The sequence below is a fragment of the Passer domesticus genome, chromosome 2 (genome assembly GCF_036417665.1).
Source record: "Passer domesticus isolate bPasDom1 chromosome 2, bPasDom1.hap1, whole genome shotgun sequence".
Taxonomy (NCBI): Eukaryota; Metazoa; Chordata; class Aves; order Passeriformes; family Passeridae; genus Passer; species Passer domesticus.
Window position 1 is genome coordinate 5,024,857 of NC_087475.1, and position 19,671 is coordinate 5,044,527.

General features: G+C 38.7%; 1 protein-coding gene across 6 annotated transcripts in view; it reads left to right on the forward strand.

Annotated features, from left to right (window-relative positions):
* HLCS (holocarboxylase synthetase) overlaps nucleotides 1-19,671 on the forward strand; it is a 118,075-nt gene that overhangs the window by 32,448 nt on the left and 65,956 nt on the right. For all 6 annotated transcript variants that reach the window (XM_064406565.1, XM_064406571.1, XM_064406587.1 and 3 more), the window contains one exon: nucleotides 7,166-7,437. In XM_064406565.1, coding sequence (XP_064262635.1) covers nucleotides 7,166-7,437 — 272 coding nt within the window. The remainder of the gene's footprint in view (nucleotides 1-7,165; nucleotides 7,438-19,671) is intronic.

Sequence of the window (19,671 nt, forward strand, 5' to 3'; positions counted from 1 at the left end):
TCTGACTTATTTTTCATCAGTCACTGAATCCTGACCTGGGCCCTGCTGCCCCTTTCCCAGGATGGGCTGCTGCCCATTGGATAAATGAATTTTCTGCCTACACACGGTGCTTTTTAAAGCTAAATTTAATTTTGGATTCAGATTTAGGCAGGGATTTATGAGCAGTTGCTGGATGAGCAGTCCAGGAATGGGTTGAAATCTAAGATGCTTCGTGTTCAAAGAGATGGGGCTGCAATAAAGAGGAGAAGGATACCTTGCAGCACTTTGTTAAAAATCTTTCCCTTTTTTGGATGAAGTATTCCACATATCAGTTGGGAAAATGGATCCACTGTGTTTATGTAATGCAATACTTGTTTTTAAAAACACTCTGAAGAGTGGAGACAAAAATAAGGCACTTGACTAAGTGTCTGGAATGATCTTTCAGAAATGATGAGCTTTTTCTGCCTCTCTTCAGCCCAAACCCAAAATAACCTCTGGAGACTCCCAAAAATCAGATTGGTTGGAAATTCAAAAAGTGACCAACCCTGCCATCTTTCTAAATGTTCTGCTGTGCTTTGTGCAGTCCAAATCTCCTGCTTTGCACCCTGTCTCAGTTTAGGAAATATAAAAATATTATTAATAAACTGAAACAGATTTCCAGGCTGTGCAGAATCCTGGGAATGCACAGCAAGTACCAGCCAAGTAACTCCAGTTCATGAGAACATGAAATGAAAATGTGCCTCAGTTGTAGGACAATAAAATCTTTATGAAGTTCTTCAGGCCATGGGGAAAGGAGGGAGTGGAGAAATGGGGATTTAAAAGGTTTTTACCCTGTGAACAAAAACACCACTGGTGAAAATAATGGCCTGAAATTCATGGTAAATAGTTATTATTAAAGGAGTTTTCTAAAAACTTCCTAAAAACTGGATTAATTTGAGTACTTTGTGTATTGCCAGATTCTGAATGTGTTGTAAAAGAGGTTTTTGTGTTTGAAAGTTCTGTTTGCTCCCTTTGTTCCAGTTGTTAGAAAATCCATCTCCAGGCTGGCACTTCCTTAAGTCTGGGTGTGAATGTGCAGTTTGGGAATGTTATTAAATATTAATGACATCAGCATTGAAAGTGGTTTTATATTATTATTATTATTATTATTATTATTATTATTATTATTATTATTATTATTATTATACTATTTTTATTATTACTCCTATTACTATTATTAATAATTATTATTATCTAATGAGATCTAATACTCATTCCTCATCCTCTCCACTTTCTCTGTGATCCCCAAGATATAATCTTTCCTTATTTCTCTATATCAAATTTTTGCACCTGTTTTTTTTTTTCCCCTTTCATTTTTTCAGATTTTTCCTACAGGAAAAGTTGTTCTATTTTGCTTTTAAGGGAAAACAATGCATTTTAATGAAAAGTTGAAGTAGTAAACTTAACATATAGCATTTTACAAAACCCCGTTAAAAGGTGGGGTTTGAAATTAATAAGGACAGTAGATAACATCATTTTTCCTGCATATTGTGTATATTTACAGTAAGTAAATATATTTATATGTTGAAATATATATATGTAAAATATGTTTATATATATATATATATGTATGTTGGTATATTTATACATTTTTGGTCATGTTAAATACTGTTTCTGTTGGATCCAAGAGATGCTATGGAAGCTCTCCAGTGAATAATTTAAATTTAACACCTTCAAGGCTGTTGAGCAAAGCTGTGTAAGACAAGGAGCACATGGAGATATTTTTTGTCTGTAAGAGTGTGAATTTTTATATTTCAAGTTGAATGCCAAGGACAACCCTTCATTAAAATATTTCCTTTCCTATCACTGCTAACAGAGAATCCATAGGGATGAAATATATACATTGGAGATCCTATTTGAATTGTGTAATACTCCTTTGGGAGCAGGAAATTCTGGAAAAAAAAAAAAAAAGCAGATTTTAGTCCAGTTGGAGGTGTGATGTCTGGTTTTGCTTCAGACAGGCTCCTCTAAAAATTGGGTGCCTTATGCCTGTGTAATCCTCACTTGCTTGCAGTTCAAAAAATAAGCATAAAGATATAAATATATATATATAAATATATATATATATGGTTTTGTGTCTGTGTGTAGATATATATACATACATACATATATATATATTTTTTAAAAGGGATTTAATACTCCCTCAGCTGATAAAACATGAATCAGTGCATCAACTGGAAACTTCTCAAAAATAAAGGTAGTTAATTGAAAATCATTTAGATTCTATACAGAGGAGGAAAAAAAGGTTTTAAATCATGTTCTGTGTCTCCAGAAAGTGAATATTTGGCCTCGCTTCACAAGCACAGCTGAAGTCAAATATTTTAATCCCAGTATTGGGTGTTCAGGTACAATATTTTAATCCCAGTATTGGGTGTTCAGGTACAATATTTTAATCCCAATATTGAGTGTTCAGGTAGAGCATCATGGCTCAAATCCTCTCCTTTTCCCTCACAGGAGAGGAGGGAGCTGATGGAAAATGTTTATTTTATGGCATTGTATTTTTAGCTTTCGTTTCGTTTCGCCTCCATGCTTTTAATAGGAACCAAATTAAAATGGAATTTAATAGGAACCAAATGAATTTAGGCTGTGAGTGAATTTTGTCTCAACAAAGAATTCCATTGATGGGGAGTTTCAGGCCTATGGTAGGAAAGAGCAGCTCCCAAATCTGCCCAGTTAAATTGCATTTATCTGTGTGCATGAACATGCAGATAAAAATAAAAAACCACATCCAAATCCTGCCCATATAAACAGATTGTAAGAATAAAGTCTTGGATTTGGGTTTATTTTTAACCATTATAACTGGGTGTGCTCAGTGCAGAACTCTCATTGTTTGACAGAGCCCAGGTGCAAATAAAATCTTCTCCGTCAGGAGCTGTAATTTTGTGTTATTTTATACTACAGCAGAGAAGGCTCCAGATGCAGCTGGTTTTTGTCTCCCTCTTCCCTCCTTGTTGTTCAATCTCAGCCTCTAAGTGAGCATTGGGGAAAAGTGAAACTTAATGATTATGAAATTAAAAACAATTTTAAACAGCAAAAGCAAACTTCTGTTACGGAGCATTTCTGCACACACCTGACCAAACTCTTAAAATCACAGAAAGCCGATGTGAAATCATTAATAAAATCAGCTTTTGCTCTTCCTTCTTCATGTTACAATTGCCACAGTTTGTGCTGATGAGTGGGGAGTGTGCAGTAGCTGAATTTTGTATTTCTGGGAATTTTGGGAATTACTGTCCTCTGCATCTCCCTTCTTGCTCAGAGCTTTTCATTCAGTGCCACTCTCAGTGTGACAGTGTCTGTTCTCCTGGTGTGTCCCTGAGAAATTCCCAATCTCTCCTTGCTTCTCTTCAAAAGATTTCAGTTGAGCTTTGGAATGTGAGAGGTGTTGGGTGGTTTCTGTTGGTGCAGTGCTTTTCTGCTTTTAGTGACTTTTCTTTAGAATGCATTAAAATTACATTTTTTACCATTTAAAATACAGGTTAGAAACATTTTCTTCCTATAAACATTAAACTTATAGATGAATATTTTAACTGAAAAACTGAGTGACTCTGTTGTCACTGAGCTTTTTAGTTGGGATGAGAAATGTAATTCTTACTTTGGAAAAGAAGGGAATATCTTTGCATTAGGGAATGTACACTTGAAAAGTGTGACTGGAAGAAGAACTCCGCAGTTTTATAGGAGATAATGGCTTTAGGATGGAGGAGAATAGAATTAAATTAGATATTAGGATGAAATTGTTCCCTGGCAGGGAGGGCAGGGCTGGGATGGAATTGCCAGAGCAGCTGGGGCTGCCCCTGGATCCCTGGCAGTGCCCAAGGCCAGGTTGGACACTGGGGCTGGAGCAGCCTGGCACAGTGGAAGGTGTCCCTGACATGGCAGGGCTGGCACTGGATGATCCTTAAAATCCCTTCCACACCCTTCTGGGATTCCATACTTCATGAAAAATTGAATTTAGCTTAGCTTCAGTTCTGCCCAAAACAGTTTCAGAATTTATTTGTGCCACCCTGCGAGCAGTTGAGTTATTGAATGTACACAGCAGTCACTGGTCGGTTGTGAAATGCAGATTTTCCACGATGAGTCGCTGCAGATCCTGTCAGAGCCCGAACAGCTGCAGCTTCTGGGACTCCAGAATCCTTTAAATCCTGGAGCAGCATCTTCCAGGATTCCCAGGAAGGGATTCCAGCAGTTTGGCTGCTCCCTGCCCTGTGCTGGGTGCCTGGGCTCTCCCAGAGGTGTCCAGGAGGTTCCTGAGCCAGCTCCTCTCGTGGCTGTGGCCACCAGAGGCTGCTGCAGAACGGCAGATGCTGCTGGAACAGAGAGCTTGGCAATTCCAGCTGGATCCTGGGCTGAAATCCCACCGTTCTGACAGGATTGTGTTCCTGTTCAGGGGGCTTGGAGCAGGATTTAACCCTGACTTTGCATATAAGTTCATTTCGTTATCCAGTAATGTTATTTTTATTGTGCCAGTATAATTGTGGGATGTTCAGCATCCCTGTTCCTGGAATGTTGTGGGAAGGAAGTTCTTACAGTAAAAATTAATTTTTCTATTGTGATCAGTACTTGAAACTTTGTTAAACACCTAGACCCATATTTTCTTAGGAATTTGTAAAAATCCCCATCCTTGATTATGTGTTTGTATTTTTGATCATTTCAGTAAGCACATGGACATTACGGGGGAAATTAGCTTGAGAATTATACACATATAACAATTCTTAAATGGTTCAGGATGTGTTAGAAGCAGTGAAAACAAGAAGTTTGCCTAAAATCTATGGGGAAAAATCACTTAAAATAATACGCTCAGGAGAGTAAGTGGTTGGAATTGTGTGGCACATTTGTAATAATGGAACAGCAGACAGAAATAGGTGCTGTTTTGTTCTTTCCAGAAAATATTCTGTGGCAAAAACACATCATCATTTCTGACACAGCCTCAAGCACTTTCACTATTTATTTACGGTGCCATCACACTTTAATCACCTTTATTTTGTAACTTAATTTCTGTCAGACTGTAAACCCAGCCTAAGCTGAGTTAAAATTCTTTTTCTGTGTGTAGAACTTGCACATCCAGTGCTGCTGAGTGAATTTCTGTGTTTGGAAAGCGATAGGAAAACACTCTCTGATTAAGCACAGTTTTTCCATGTTCTCCCTGACAGAAATGAAAGCTGTAATTTTTCTAAATATCAGTTACAGCCAATCAGTTACTGTGGGTATGTAAAACAAGGAGGATAATGTGTAAGGAATTTATTTATTCTGTCAAAGCTCTGAGTGAAGGTGCAAGTCAAAGAAATGCTCACAAAATCTTTAATCATCATCACATCATCATTTATGATGCAGAGCAGAAAATAGAAAAGGGGGGGAAAGGAAATATTTAAAGATATTTTATCCAAGAGTTCAGGCAGAAAATATTCAGGGGGGGGCTTTAGGAAAGCAAGATATGAGGAGTAATTTCTCTGTAGCTAAAATTTAGCTGCTGAGTTTCTCTCAGTCTTGAGGCTTGGAACCAAGTGCTTAATAGAATTTGGGAAAAATTATTATTTTCTTTGTGTCCTGTTGTGCCACTGGTGCTGCAGGGCTGAGAGCACAGGCAGCAGAGGCTGTGAAATTTGAGAACAGGTCATATCTGGAGGTGGAAATCCAGAGGAAGGTGTTGGGAGCAGGAGCACTTCTCTCGTTCCTTCTCCAGGTAGAACAGTAGGGTATGGAAAGGAGGAGTAATTCTTGGTTAGATAACTGTTTATGGGAAGTTTGCTCTCAGTTTGTGGTTTGTGGGTTTTGAGGAGTTGGGCTGGAGCTCAGACACATCTCATTCAAGGGCAGGACAGATCAGTCCTGCCTTCAGCACCCACACAGGAAATGTATTCCAGTTCCCAGATACAGCAGTGGTGGGAATGAGGGGTGTGGGTTTGGTCAGGACCCACACCCCTCATTCCCTTTTGGTTTAAAAATCAGATCTCTTCCTCTTGGAAATTTGAGGGCAAGAATCAGAAGTGCCTTATTTCCACTCAAATTGAAGCCACAATTTTTTATGGTTCCATTTATCACATAAAAGACAACTTTAACTGTCTGAAATTGAAGCTGCACACTGAGCAGAAAGTCCCAGAATCTGTGTTTGTGGCTGTTCCTAAAGTTGTGGCAAACATTTCATATCAAACCTCTCAGAGCAGAATTTGTTACCTCCAGAAAGAGTGAATGTGGAGCAGTTGGTTCAGGGTGTCACCACAGGGGTACTAACAGTAGTAAATCATCCCTTAGCTGAAGGTGTGACCTGCTTTAGCAGATATTCCACTGAGAAATCAGTAAAGGGGTTTTTAAACTGCTGGTTTAGCCTTCAGATTGAGTTGTAGTTATGGGAAATGGATTTGTAGGGAATTCTCCAAGCCTGGCAGGAGGCTCACACAGTGCATCTGTGTGCAAACCTTGAGACAAGAAATGCTGACTCAGAAATGCCATGGAATAGGACAGACATTGCTGGGAGAGAAATGGAACTAGAAACAAGTTTCAAAGGATGGCCTTGCAAATAAGACTGGATACTTTGGAGAAACAGAACTGTGAAAGGTGCATTGTAGTGGGACCCACGAGGGGTAATTTTAGATGATTGGCTTTAAGGCATCTACAGCATGGTGTGGCTAAAGCTGATAGGCCAAGAAACACTTACAGTGTATTGTAATTAGGAAATAATTGGCTTCTGATTGTGATGGTATGAATTATAACATCTGTATTGTCTCACCCTTCTCATGAGACTGAAAATGGAATAAAAGTTTTTAAAACACGTCTCAGTTGCCCCATCTCTGGGTCAGAAAAAGGCTTAATCCAACACTTAGTGCTGGATTAAAGGGTTTCTTCCAGCAGAGGATCTCAGCACGCTGAGCAACCTGCAAGATGCAGATGAATGTGTGCACTCCACGCTTCAGAGTGTAGGAAGACACTGCAAACCCTGCTACAGAGAAAAATTAAGATTAATTAGTCTTCAGAGGATCATGGTCTCAACTCTAGGACAGTGTCAAGCATGAGCAACATAACTTTGTTTTTGAAGAGGAAAAATTTCCCTGTTTTGAAGTAGAAGATTGCTTGAATAAAAACATTCTTGGAAGAACGTTGGTATGTCCTCACATGGGGTGATCTCTCTTTCTCATCTTGTTGCCCTTGCCCACAGGAAATCCATCTTGCTTTCCTGAAATGGCTGGAGGGGAACGTGGATGCTGAGGGACTGAGGGCATCCAGCAAGGTGTCCCTGAAGTTTGTTTCATCCTGTGAGTCCAAGGTGGAGGTGGCTCCGTCCCTGGTGCCCGTGATCACGGAGATGGAGAGCTTCTCCTCAGAGCATTTCAGCCTCAAGACCTATCAGCAGCATCTGCAGACCAAGAAGCTGGGCAAGATCCTTCTCTTCACTGAGGTGACCACGACAACCATGAATCTTCTGGACGGGTAAGATGGGGATGCAGGGTATCCTGAGTTGATTTTCTGATTGGGAATTCGTAATTTTGGTGACACACAGTGCTCAGAGAGAAACTGGACGTGAAGTGGAGAACTTTATGTTCACAGGATATTATTTGGTAATATATCAAATATTGAGCCATAAAGGGTGGGGAAAGCTGAGTGGCACTATCAGCCTTTTGCTTGGTAGTGGAGTTTAATCTTTATTCCTCTGAGCATCACCGTAAGAAAATTTGATTTAATAAATATTCATATTTAGGAGATTAAATACATTCTCTAGTGCAAATTATTATCTCAGCCTTTCACTTGAGAAGACTCACACCAAGCACGTTGTGCCTTTAATTTTTAACCTTCCTGTTTTCTCACATTTCTTTTGCTGAATATTTCCCTAAAATGCTCTTTAGTGCTTGGTTTGTGTTCTTAAAACACGGATTAGAGCTCTGCTAGAGGTGCTTTCATCATCACACAGATGACCCTTGTGAATGAGCTGTGGGATACCTTAGAGAAGGTTCTTCATTAGAGTTTAAATGGAATTAAGTGATAGGAAAATCACAGTTACTAAATCTCAGCCTGGAGTCTGTGTACAAAGGCTGTACTGTTGTGTTTAGTGGAAATTTGGTGGAAAAAACTGTCTTGGGGAAGTTGTTGCTCTTCAGGACAGAAACTCCAAGCCTGCAGCTGGAAATTCTTGTGGCAGCTAGTTTTGAATATCAGGGTTAATTTGTCTGCAGAAATTACAGATTAATTTTACAGGTGAAAAACAACCTCGGGAATTTAGTTTAGGATTTTTTTCTTTCATCAAGATTAAATTGTCTTGAGTGCTGTCACTGATGAGTTAACCAACAAAAATGGCTTCAGTTCTCAGCCCGAGAGCCTAAATTGCAATTTATGGAAAAATACAAATTTCAGTTCCACACCATTCCCTCTGTGTTCAAACATCCACACATTAAAAAAATGTTGCTGTCTGATTTTGCCAATGCTCTCCCCCAGATTTAATCCTGCAGCTGATTTTGCAGTGGCTTTTGCAGAGATAGAGACTTGCCAGTTTGATAAGAGGCCATGAAGAGTTATTTTATAGAAATTCAGTTATTTGTGGCATTTGCTTCTTCATTTTTAGTGCTCACAGCATGTTCAGCCCACAGAGTTGGAAGGGGGATTGTGAAGAAATTGGTGAAAATTGAATAAATCAAGAGGTTTCTTCCCTCAGTTTGTTTTGGTTCTCAGTAACTTTGTTCCAACATCTCAGTGAAATGAAATGTTTAATTCAGAGCTTTGGGATGTGATTTGGATCAAGCTAAACAGAATCTGACCAATTTATGAATGATTAATTATCAAGGCAAGGGAGATAAGAGAATTGGTCTTGATTTTTCAATATATTTAAAGGTTAGTTTTTTATATTAAGTAATGCAAATACAATGAAGTGCTCACAGATACAGGTCTTCAAGATTTCCCCCATCATGATGAGTCTTAAATAGTTAATTTTCAGGTAAGTTGTAAGCTACAAGTCCTGACTCTACATATCTTATGCTAGGAAGATGGTCCTAGGCAGATCATAATTCTTAATTTATTAATAATCTATCTGAAATTTATCTTCCAAAAATACCTATTTTTTATTAAGTTAAAATAATTGTCTTAGGTATTGTGGTTGGTGCTGTAAATACTCTCATGTCATGGATAATGGAATAATGTAATCCTTGTGATTTGCTGTTCAGTGAAGAACCTTGAGATTTAAATTATAGCATTTCATAAATCCCTAGAAATTTATGCAAAAATCAGGTAATTTTTATTGTGGGAAAAAGTTGTCAGGTTTTTAAGGTGCTTCCAAAGGAACCAATATGAATTTGTTAGGATATGTGTGTGGTTCTTGTGTCTAATTGCCAGTTCTGAATGAAAGGAAAATACATTTCAGGAAAAATAATTTTTTTGCTTGAAAGAAAAAGAGTTACTTATTGATCCTTCAGGATTCCCAGAAAAAGGTTGCAACACTTCCTTTATGTAATCAGGCATTGCATGAGGGACTCTGTTAGGGTCTCCCAAATCTGTCTCAGATTTTACCAAGTTTTAATGGTTGAAGATATACAGGCACCTCAAGAACTTAATGAATGGAATTTGCTGTAAATTGTTTAATTTAAGTATATTATCCAAAAAAATTCAGCATTTAACTTCTGCCACTTCGGATTTTCTCATACCTCTCCCACCAACTGGAGACCAAACTTTTATCTCCCTTTTCCACCTCCCCAAACTTCCACAACCCCCCAAAAAAATGAAGAGATGGAAGGGGGAAAAAGGGGCTGGAATTAATTTAATGGCTGAGCAACCTCACAGTGGAGAAACAGCCGGAGCCTAATAGGGGCCTTTGTCTGCATTTCCACCCTGGCTGGGAACGTGCCAGTCAAAAGTCAGGCAGGAGGAACAGGTGGGAACTATTAGACCTGTCATAAAGTTTGAAAAATTGATTCTGGAGGCTGAGGGAATAGATTGGACTTGACAGTGTTGTCCTAAAGATTCTAAGGGAAAGTTGTGTTGTTTAATTTGGGATCCCTTGATTGTTCATTAGCTCTCCAGATGGTGGTTGGGGTGTTTGGTGCTCACTGTACTGTCCCTGAGGTCACAGCAAAGGGGGAATTCACCTGTAGGTACCCAAAATTTAATGGCAATGGCCTAATTGCCAAATAAAAAATCCTAAAAATGTCATGTGTTGTTTTAAATTATCAATATTTGTTCTGTGATTTCATGTTCAAAGTCCTTTCAGGCTACTTTTAAAAGCACTGCAACTTTTATGTCTCAAACTGAAATTTCAAATCCTCCCCAAACATTGTTTTTTTTTCTCTAGATGGAAAGTCTTTCTGTGAGTTTGAGAAACCTTTTCTTCCCAGATGTTTATCCTAATGCCACCTGAGCAGGTTAACCCTGCCAGAAACAGTTCCACCTTCTCTGGCTCCTCTGAGCATCCCTGGGAGTGCAGGTTTTAAAATGAAACCATTGTTTTTGAGGCTGCATCTGGTGTAGTGATACAAGTGTTACATTATAGACTTAAAATGTGTATATATACAGTGCATATACACATTATACACTTATTACACTCATAAGGCTTGAGATTAACAAAGAAATACTTTTATTTCTAATATTTCTGCATACCCTAATTGGCTGGATTGGTTTCACAAACATTTCATTAAAATTAAATGAATGAGATAGAAATTTCAGTTTTGTTCTCTATCTTAGATCCTGTTTCAATATTTTAGTTGGCAGAAAATGTGATTTTCACATGACTAAGGCAGCATGGAATATATTCTGTATGAAATGGCACCATGGATCCCTTTTCCCCAATATTTAAGAAGAACAAAGTGCCATTGTTAGGGAAAGTTTGACACAAAAGTGGTGAATTTTAGTGGAAGTGAAATGTGGGCTGAGGTTCCTTTCATAACTGCTGAATAGGATATTTAAATAAAATGTCAGTTGAGAATAAACAATTTCCAAACAGCTAAAGGCTTTGCAGAAGAAAGTCTTTTCTATCGTTGGTGCTTGTGCTATCCTTGTGCTTTTCTAGATTCATACTGCTGAATTTTGAAAAGCTGAACTGCAGCTCTAATTTTGGGAAGTGGGCATGAAGACTCATTTTATTTGAAAACTCTGGGATTAGTTGAATTGAAATATGGATGATGCTGATGCAGGCCTGAGTTAAGGAAAACCAGTGTGTAATTGGAGGAGATGGGAATGGCACTTCAGGGGCAAACAAGCTGAGATTGACAAACTGTGTTAGGGACTGGGGGGTTTTTAATTTGGTTTTTAAGTCCTCGTGATGTTTTTGTCTGTGTTTTGTTATTCCTTGCACCTTGGTGATCCCCCTTATTCTCCACTGAAAGTGTATTTTTAAAAAACTGAGTGATTGGGATAAGCTTTAAGATCCCTTGCCACCCAAACCATTCCATGGTTCCATGATAATCTTTGTATTTTAGCATGGTGAGACACTCCCAGTACATTTTTAGCCTGCTAAAAATGAGTATTTTGTCACCAGTATTAACAGTTTGTATAAATTAAGCCACTCCATCCTCCTCCCTCAGGAATTTTGGTTGGGGAGATGGAGAATACCATGGCGTGCAGGAAGGATTCTTCCTTGCAGAAAAGGTGCCTTTCTCTCAGGAAATTGGAAATTTAAATAGGAAATTATAAAACCATGTGCTGTTCAGTAGATTAGATGCATTTTAACACTGTATATCTCCTATACTCAATCTTTTCTGCAGCTACATAACCCAAAAATATTTTGTCAGTTTGCATATCGAGGTCACAATAGTTCATTTTGCCTTTAAAAACTCAGATCCCTTGATTTTGTGAAACTGTAGGATGGGATAGGAATGCTTGGCTTGGTTAATGTCTTACTTATAATCTAGAGTTTGATACTAAGAGCAATAGACCTGCTCTTTAAATTCCTGAATATAGGAATAGATATAGATATAGACATAGATGATATAGATATAGATATAGATATAGATATAGATATAGATATAGATATAGATATAGATATAGATATAGATATAGATGTAGATGTAGAGGTAGAGGTAGATGTAGATGTAGATGTATGTATGTACATCATATTCCTTCATTATTTACATAATTTTTATTACTAACTTTCAAGCTTCCATTCCTTAATTTATGTGCATGTTTGAAGGACTTCTTATCTTCAAAACAAAAAAAGTTGGTGCATTAAATAGCTGCTGCTGTGCTTTTCTTCCTTAAGGGTGTTTTTTTATAGGCAGTATTTTGTGTCTTCCTTTGGTGCTAAAGACCAGCTCAAATAGCAGAGTAAAGTTTGTTTCCCTTAAATCAAATCAAATTAAGTTCAACACTAGGGTTTTTTTGCTCATTTAGTTTTAAATGTATAATATTTCATACTTTATTGTGCCATTCATTTATGAGCAGAGCTTTTCACCAGCCAGTGCTGGAGGAAGCTCAGCTTGATAACAAAAGATCACACAGGAATTTTGGAATTTTTGTGACACAGCCAAGAGTCTGTTCCCTCCCTGGCCTGTAGAAAGGGAGGAATTCGGAAGTTTTTGGCACTGATTTGGTCCTGTGCCATTCCCAGACTCTTCCCTGCCATACCATTTTCCACGACACGCTTGCTGAAAGATTTCTCTATTGGGATTTGGCGTCTCCTTTGCGTCAGTTTTCCCTGATTTTCTTTCCACCTGTTGTGCACCATTCCTGAGGGCACCGAACAATCAGGTCCCTATTTTCCTGTCACGCACCTTGTGTGCCTGATTTTCCATGGAACTGAAGGCAAAATGTGCCCTTCTTTCTTTTTTTTTTTTTTTTGTTGTTGTGTAAAATCAGTGGATTTTCTTCCTGTTAACGGAGTGGGCCTCCCGCTTGCAGGGCAGAGGGAGGTTTGGCATTCCCAGTGGGAATTGAGTCATAAAATAAAGATACCCGTTTGGCAGAGCAATTAACCCGCCTTGAACTCTGATGGCAGATTGGGTTTCCCTGCTGCTGGAAGTTCCTGAACAATGCCATTATCACAGGGACACCACACAGCCCAGGAGCAGCCTGGAGTCTGAGGGGAAACGTTTCTTAAATCTGGGGGAATTGTTCTTTAAATCTGGGGAGAATTGTTCTTTAAATCTGGGGGGAATTTTTCTTCAAATCTGAGGGAAATTTTTCTTCAAATCTGAGGGGAATTTTTCTTTAAATCTGGGGCAAATTATTCTTTAAATCTGGGGCAAATTATTCTTTAAATCTGGGCAGAATTGCTTTTTAAATCTGGGGGGAATTGCTCTTTAAATCTAGGGGTGAATTGTTCTTTAAATCCGGGGGGAATTGTTCTTTAAATCTGGGGGGAATTGTTCTTTAAATCTGGGGGGAATTTTTCTTTAAATCTGAGGGGAATTGTTCTTTAAATCTGAGGGGAACTGTTTTTTAAATCTGAGCAGAATTGCTCTTTAAATCTGGGGGGAATTGTTCTTTAAATCTGGGGGGAATTTTTCTTCAAATCTGGGGGAAATTTTTCTTCAAATCTGAGGGGAATTTTTCTTTAAATCTGGGGCAAATTATTCTTTAAATCTGGGGCAAATTATTCTTTAAATCTGGGCAGAATTGCTTTTTAAATCTGGGGGGAATTGCTCTTTAAATCTGGGGGTGAATTGTTCTTTAAATTTGGGGGGAATTGTTCTTTAAATCTGGGGGGAATTTTTCTTCAAATCTGGGGGGAATTTTTCTTTAAATCTGAGGGGAATTGTTCTTTAAATCTGAGGGGAACTGTTTTTTAAATCTGAGCAGAATTGCTCTTTAAATCTGGGGGGAATTGTTCTTTAAATCTGGGGGGAATTTTTCTTCAAATCTGGGGGAAATTTTTCTTCAAATCTGAGGGGAATTTTTCTTTAAATCTGGGGCAAATTATTCTTTAAATCTGGGGCAAATTACTCTTTAAATCTGGGCAGAATTGCTTTTTAAATCTGGGGGGAATTGCTCTTTAAATCTGAGGGGAATTGTTCTTTAAATCTGAGGGGAAATTATTCTTTAAATCTGAGGGTAATTGTTCCTTAAATTTAAGGGGAATCGTTCCTTGGAATCAGAGGGGAATCATTCCTTAAATCTGAGAGAAATTGTTCAAATCTGAGGGGAATAATTCCTTTTATCTGAGGGGAATCGTTCTCTGAATCTAAAGGGAATCGTTCCTTAAATCTGAGCAGAATTGGTCTTGAAATCTGAAGGGAATTGTTCCATAAATCTGAGGGGAACATTCATTAAATTTAACGGGAATCATTCCTTAAATGTGAGGTGAATCTTTCTTTAAATCTGAGAGGAATAATTTCTTTAATTTGAGGGGAATTGTTCTTTTAATCAGAGGGAAATAAGTCCTTAAATCTGAGTGGAATGGTTCTTTAAATCAGAGGGGAATTTTTCCTTAAATCTGAGTGGAATCATTCCTTAAATCTGAGTGGAATCATTCCTTAAATTTGAGTGGAATCATTCCTTAAATGTGAGGAGAATCTTTTTTTAAGTCTGAGGGTAATTGTTCCTTAAATCTGAGGGGAATCATTCCTTAAATGTGAGAGGAATAGTTCCTTAAGTCTGAGGGTAATTGTTTTTCAAATCTGAGAGGAATCATTCCCTAAATCTGAGGAGAGTCATTCCTGAAATCTGAGGACAGTCATTCCTTAAATCTGAGAGGAATTGTTCTTTAAATTCAAGGGGAATCATTCCTTGAATCTGAGGGGAATCATTCCTGAAATTTGAGGGGAATCGTTCCTTTAATCTGAGCAGAATAGTTCCTTAAATCTGGGGGAAATTGTTCTTTAAATCTGAGGGGAATAATTTATTAAATCTGAGTGGAAAAATTGCTCATATCTGAGGGAAATAATTCCTTAAATCTGAGGGAAACCCTGGCAGGCTGCACAGCTAAAACAAGAGTGAAGGTATGGTCATGGCAGGGTTTCACTCACATTTTGCTGGTTTGTTTTACATGGTGCTGTTTTCATGCCCGCATTTTAAACCATGAATTTGGTAATAAAGTGAAAAAATTGAATGCTGAAGTTTCAAATCATTGCAGCTTTTTGAAGATGAGGATTAGCTTGAAGCATATGATCCATGTAGCAGAATACAATATGCCATAATACATATGATATCTTGTTATAAATAATATTAAATGCAACATATTATGTGTATATTATTGCTGTTGGTTTGCAAATTCCATGGCTGTCAATTTTGCTCTTGAATTGTAACTTTTATTTTGGAAAAGGAAATGCTGCCTAAGCTTAAACTGCCCAGAAGTACTCAGGGATTAGTATTTGTACTTCATTGAAAAAGATATAATAGTGTGCATCAAATAGCCAACTTTGCCTTTTCACATGAACTCAGATCAGAATATAGTCTTAAATAAAGTCATGTGCTTCTAAAAATAACTTTAAAACCTCCAACCCAGTCATAAATCAGTCTAGGACAGTGTATGGACTTAAAAAGGGGAGGGTATAACATAGAAAAACTAGGTATGTTATTAATGACAGAATCATGGGTGGTTTGAGTTGGAAAGGGACCCTAAAGCCCATCCAGTGCCACCCCTGCCATGGCAGGGACACCTTCCACTGTGCCAGGCTGCTCCAAGCCCGAGTGTCCAACCTGGCCTTGGGCACTGCCAGGGATCCAGGGGCAGCCACAGCTGCTCTGGGCACCCTGTGCCAGGGCCTCTGCACTATGATCAGAAGAATCAACTTCCCCTAATTAACCTCATGCAGTAGCTTGAGCCTTGGACAAATCCTGGATTTGCATTTTCCCCCAAACCTCTTCATTGGAATTGTTCTAATCATCAAACTAATAAAGGAATGTATTGCCAATGTTGCGTTCAGATAAAACAGAATAAGAGTTGGGCATCCAAGTGATTTGATAATGGGCTTGATTAAGAGATTGCTGCCCACATTATGGACAGGGACATTTCACAAGGGATGGAGTGACAGGACAAGGGGAAATGGCCTCTAAGCTGAAGGAGAGCAGGGTTGGATGGGATCTTGGAAGTTAGGAATTGTTCCCTGGCAGGGTGGGCAGGGGCTGGGATGGAATTGCCAGAGCAGCTGTGGCTGCCCCTGGATCCCTGGCAGTGCCCAAGGCCAGGTTGGACACTGGGGCTGGAGCAGCCTGGCACAGGGGAAGGTGTCCTTGCCATGACAGGGGTGGCACTGGGTGGGATTTGAGGTCCCTTCCAATACAAACCACTCTGGGATTCTATGAAAGATCCCAAGGCTGAACTACAGCCAAGTGCAGTTGCACAAAGTCAGAATGATTCCCTGGAGATTCCAATGAAAAGAGCATGAGTAGATTTATTAGAAACTCAGTGTTAGATCACAGTTTTCCATTTTGCGCATCTCCATCTCTCCTTTTGTTAGGAAAAAAAAAAGAAAAATGAAAAAAAGAAGTTGGATTTCCTATGGAAGCAAAGTAGGAGCTGGGAAACAAAGCATAGCTGCTTGAGGAGGTTCACACAGCACCTGTTCTGGCGTGGTTAAGAACAAATACACTGATTTTTGTTTATTCTTATGCTGCCAGTCAGAAGAAAGTGATTTAATTTCAGAATGAATTTTAAGTGCTTGTTTCCACAGCAAAAAGCTTTGGAAGCGTGTGTAATTTCTAACTTAAGCAGTAAACGTAGAAAATCCCACAGAATCTGAATTCTTGCCCTAAGTCCCACTGGCCTAATTTATTTTCACTTATAGTCCTAGTTAAAATATTTTAAGAATCTGTTTGTATTCAAACGAGGGCTTGCATTTATCACACCTCATATCATTGAGCCTGAAATGTCACGGCCTGGAGAATGGTGTGTAAAAAAAAGTGAGGTTCCCCCACTGCAGCTTTGTGATCCCCAGGATTGCTATAAAATCCTGTACCTCATGTTGCTCTCCAGAAATTTACTGGCATTGTTCTTTTTGCTGAACTCTTAAACGTAGATGAACGTCCAGAGTTTTTTTGTAAACTTGAACTGACACTTTTTTTACACTTTTTTTTAAACGGATGATATTATCTTACATCAAAAAAAGATAAAACCCATGAGTGTCTGACGGGATTTTTTGCAAACACAAAGCTCTTGTGGCTCGTTGCATTAAGGAGTTGTGGGATGCAGCTATGAAGTATCCCATGGACATTTTTAATTGGATTTTTATTCAAATGGATCATCAGGCTGCCCATCCACTGAGGAACATGACGAGGCAAAACTGGACAAGGAAGAAGAGGAGGGAGGTGGAGCTGAGACACAGGAAGAAGGAAATAAAAATTCAAGGGAAACAAATTTTTCCTGATTATTCGTAAGCAAACACTCTTAAGCTTAATGTAAAATAATGGGATGTGGGGAGATTGCGGCATTAATTGGGGAACAATCGTTGTTAAAGCACTTATCAAACAATTAATGATCACAAGCCCAAGACTCCCCTGTTCCACTGGCAGATTGTCAACTGAAATATAATTATCTCAGCGTTGAGGTTGGATTTTTCTGAAGTTGAACACTGGTAAGAATTCCAGTTAAGCACGTGGTGGTCCCAGTCCTAATTGTTTTGTTTTAATTGGGAATAGGGGAGTGTGAGGGAAGGGAACCTTTATTTTGTTGACTCTAAACTTTGCTTGTGGTCATAACTGAATCTGCAGATGCTGATGTCCTGCCCTGCTGGTTTATTTATAATCATCCTTTCAGTTTTTCTTACAGTTATAATAATATTTAAATCCCTAATCTGAATTCCAACGATTACTTATATTTCCTGCTTTTAAAAATGCAGTTTGCAACATATCACCTTGCACTTTTTGGATAAAAAATATTCACTGTATTGTGTCTGTTAAGTGTCAATAGAAAAACTTCAGAGTTCAGATGATCTTAAAGGCTCCTTCCAATCCAAACCATTCCATGATTCTGTGATTTTATGATTTATTAGCAACAGATAATGTATAAACTCTGTATGGAGAGTGGTGCCAGATGTGCGAGATGAAAGGAATTGCTGGTGGCCACCTGCTTGAATGCACATTTCAGCTCTGCTGTGGTGGTTGATGGCATGAAGCATTCGTGGGATGCAGAACCATTCAGAGTTAGCAGAGCATGGCAGGTTAGCAAGGAGTGATGCTTGTGGAATGTTGGAGTATCCATCTGTTGGGAAAGCAGAACCGTCACCTCTTGCCAAGGTTTGGAGGAGCAGCTGTGAGTGGATATTTGGGTTTTTCTTGTGGAAGGGAAGCACCAGAGAGCTTTGAGTGTGAAGGTGTTGGAAATTCAGGGCAGTGCTGGGGCTGCTGCTGGTTTGCCTGGCTTGTTTTGATCTTGTTATTTCTGTCTTTATGTCATCATTGTGCTGCCACTCAGTTTAGACTCAGAATCATAAAATTACAGAATTATTAAATTACAGAATGGTTTGGGTTAGATGGGACTTTAAAACCCATCCCGTGCCACCCCTGCCATGGGCAGGGACACCTTCCACTGTCCCAGGCTGCTCCAAGCTGGCCTTGAACACTTCCAGGGATGGGACAAATTTGGTTTTTAATTTCTATTCTAGACAAAGTTTGTAAATTGAAGTTTGCTAAGTTTGCAAATTAGCTTTTTGGGGACAATAAAAAAGAAGTTTTCTGTTTGTATTATATTTATTTCTATTCCCAGTATTTTCCTCACACATTTCCAATTTTTGCCGCTATCAGTAATTTTTATTTCCTTTCTTCTTGCTGTTGTTTTTAATTATTTGGGTTTTTATTTGTTTGATTTCATGTTTGAGATGATAAAGTATAACTTGTTGCTACAGCTTACTTAATTAGTACAAACTATTAAAACAAGAAATTGAAGAACTTAAGTCTTTCCATTTAAAAGATATTTTTTGTTGAAATAATCCTGATAGAGGCTTCCTGATAGGTAAAAACCAATAAATTAGAAGAAATCAATCTTACTTCAATTAGAAACTCAAATCTTGGCTTGCCTTATACTGGGAAAAAAACCTTTTTTTTCAGCTATGGGCTGCAGAAATAGCAATTTATGGTTTTTTTTTTTTTTTTCTTTGTGTGTTATACACAAATAGGAGTAGCCAAGAAGAGGTACAAAAATGCCTTTTTGGGGTGTGTGCAAGAAGAGCTGTAAAACATTGTACACTTAGTGCTGATTGACTCAGCAGAAACCAGAGAGTAAAAGGAACAGAGAAGGCATTGACTCTGAAGAGTTTTAGTCCAGTTTTGGGGAAGAGGATGGAAGGAAAAGGGAAGAATATGGGAGAAAAATTGGAGTTTTCTTATTTTACAGAGTCCAGGTCGGTCACTAAGGTTGGAGTCTGAAATGCAAAGAAATCTCAGAACTTTGGGCCTGGAAGCCAAAGCTTAGAATAAAACCCAGGATTTGATCTGAGACCTTGGAAAAGGCTCCCAAACTGAGGTGCTGGAAGAAAGAATGTGGATTTGGAGTTTAAAGCAGAGACACACTGAGCTAAGTAAAGGAAAGTTTAGAGTTTTGGAGTTTAAGATACAGAAAAAATAAAAGTAGTTACAGAGGTTGATGCTGTGAAGGCTGACCTAGAACAGAGATTAAACAGAGCTAAAGAATAAAGCAGGGATTTATGAAAAGGCCTCCATGGATCCACCTTGGGCAGCACCAGAGCCCAGCCAGGGCTGTACCCAGGATGAACCCAAATGGTCCCAAAATGCACGAGCGCTGCCGGGGTCTCTCCCTGGGCTCAGCTCTGCTCCATGTGCACATTGCAGTTCAGTGTCCAATCCCACTGCAGCCCC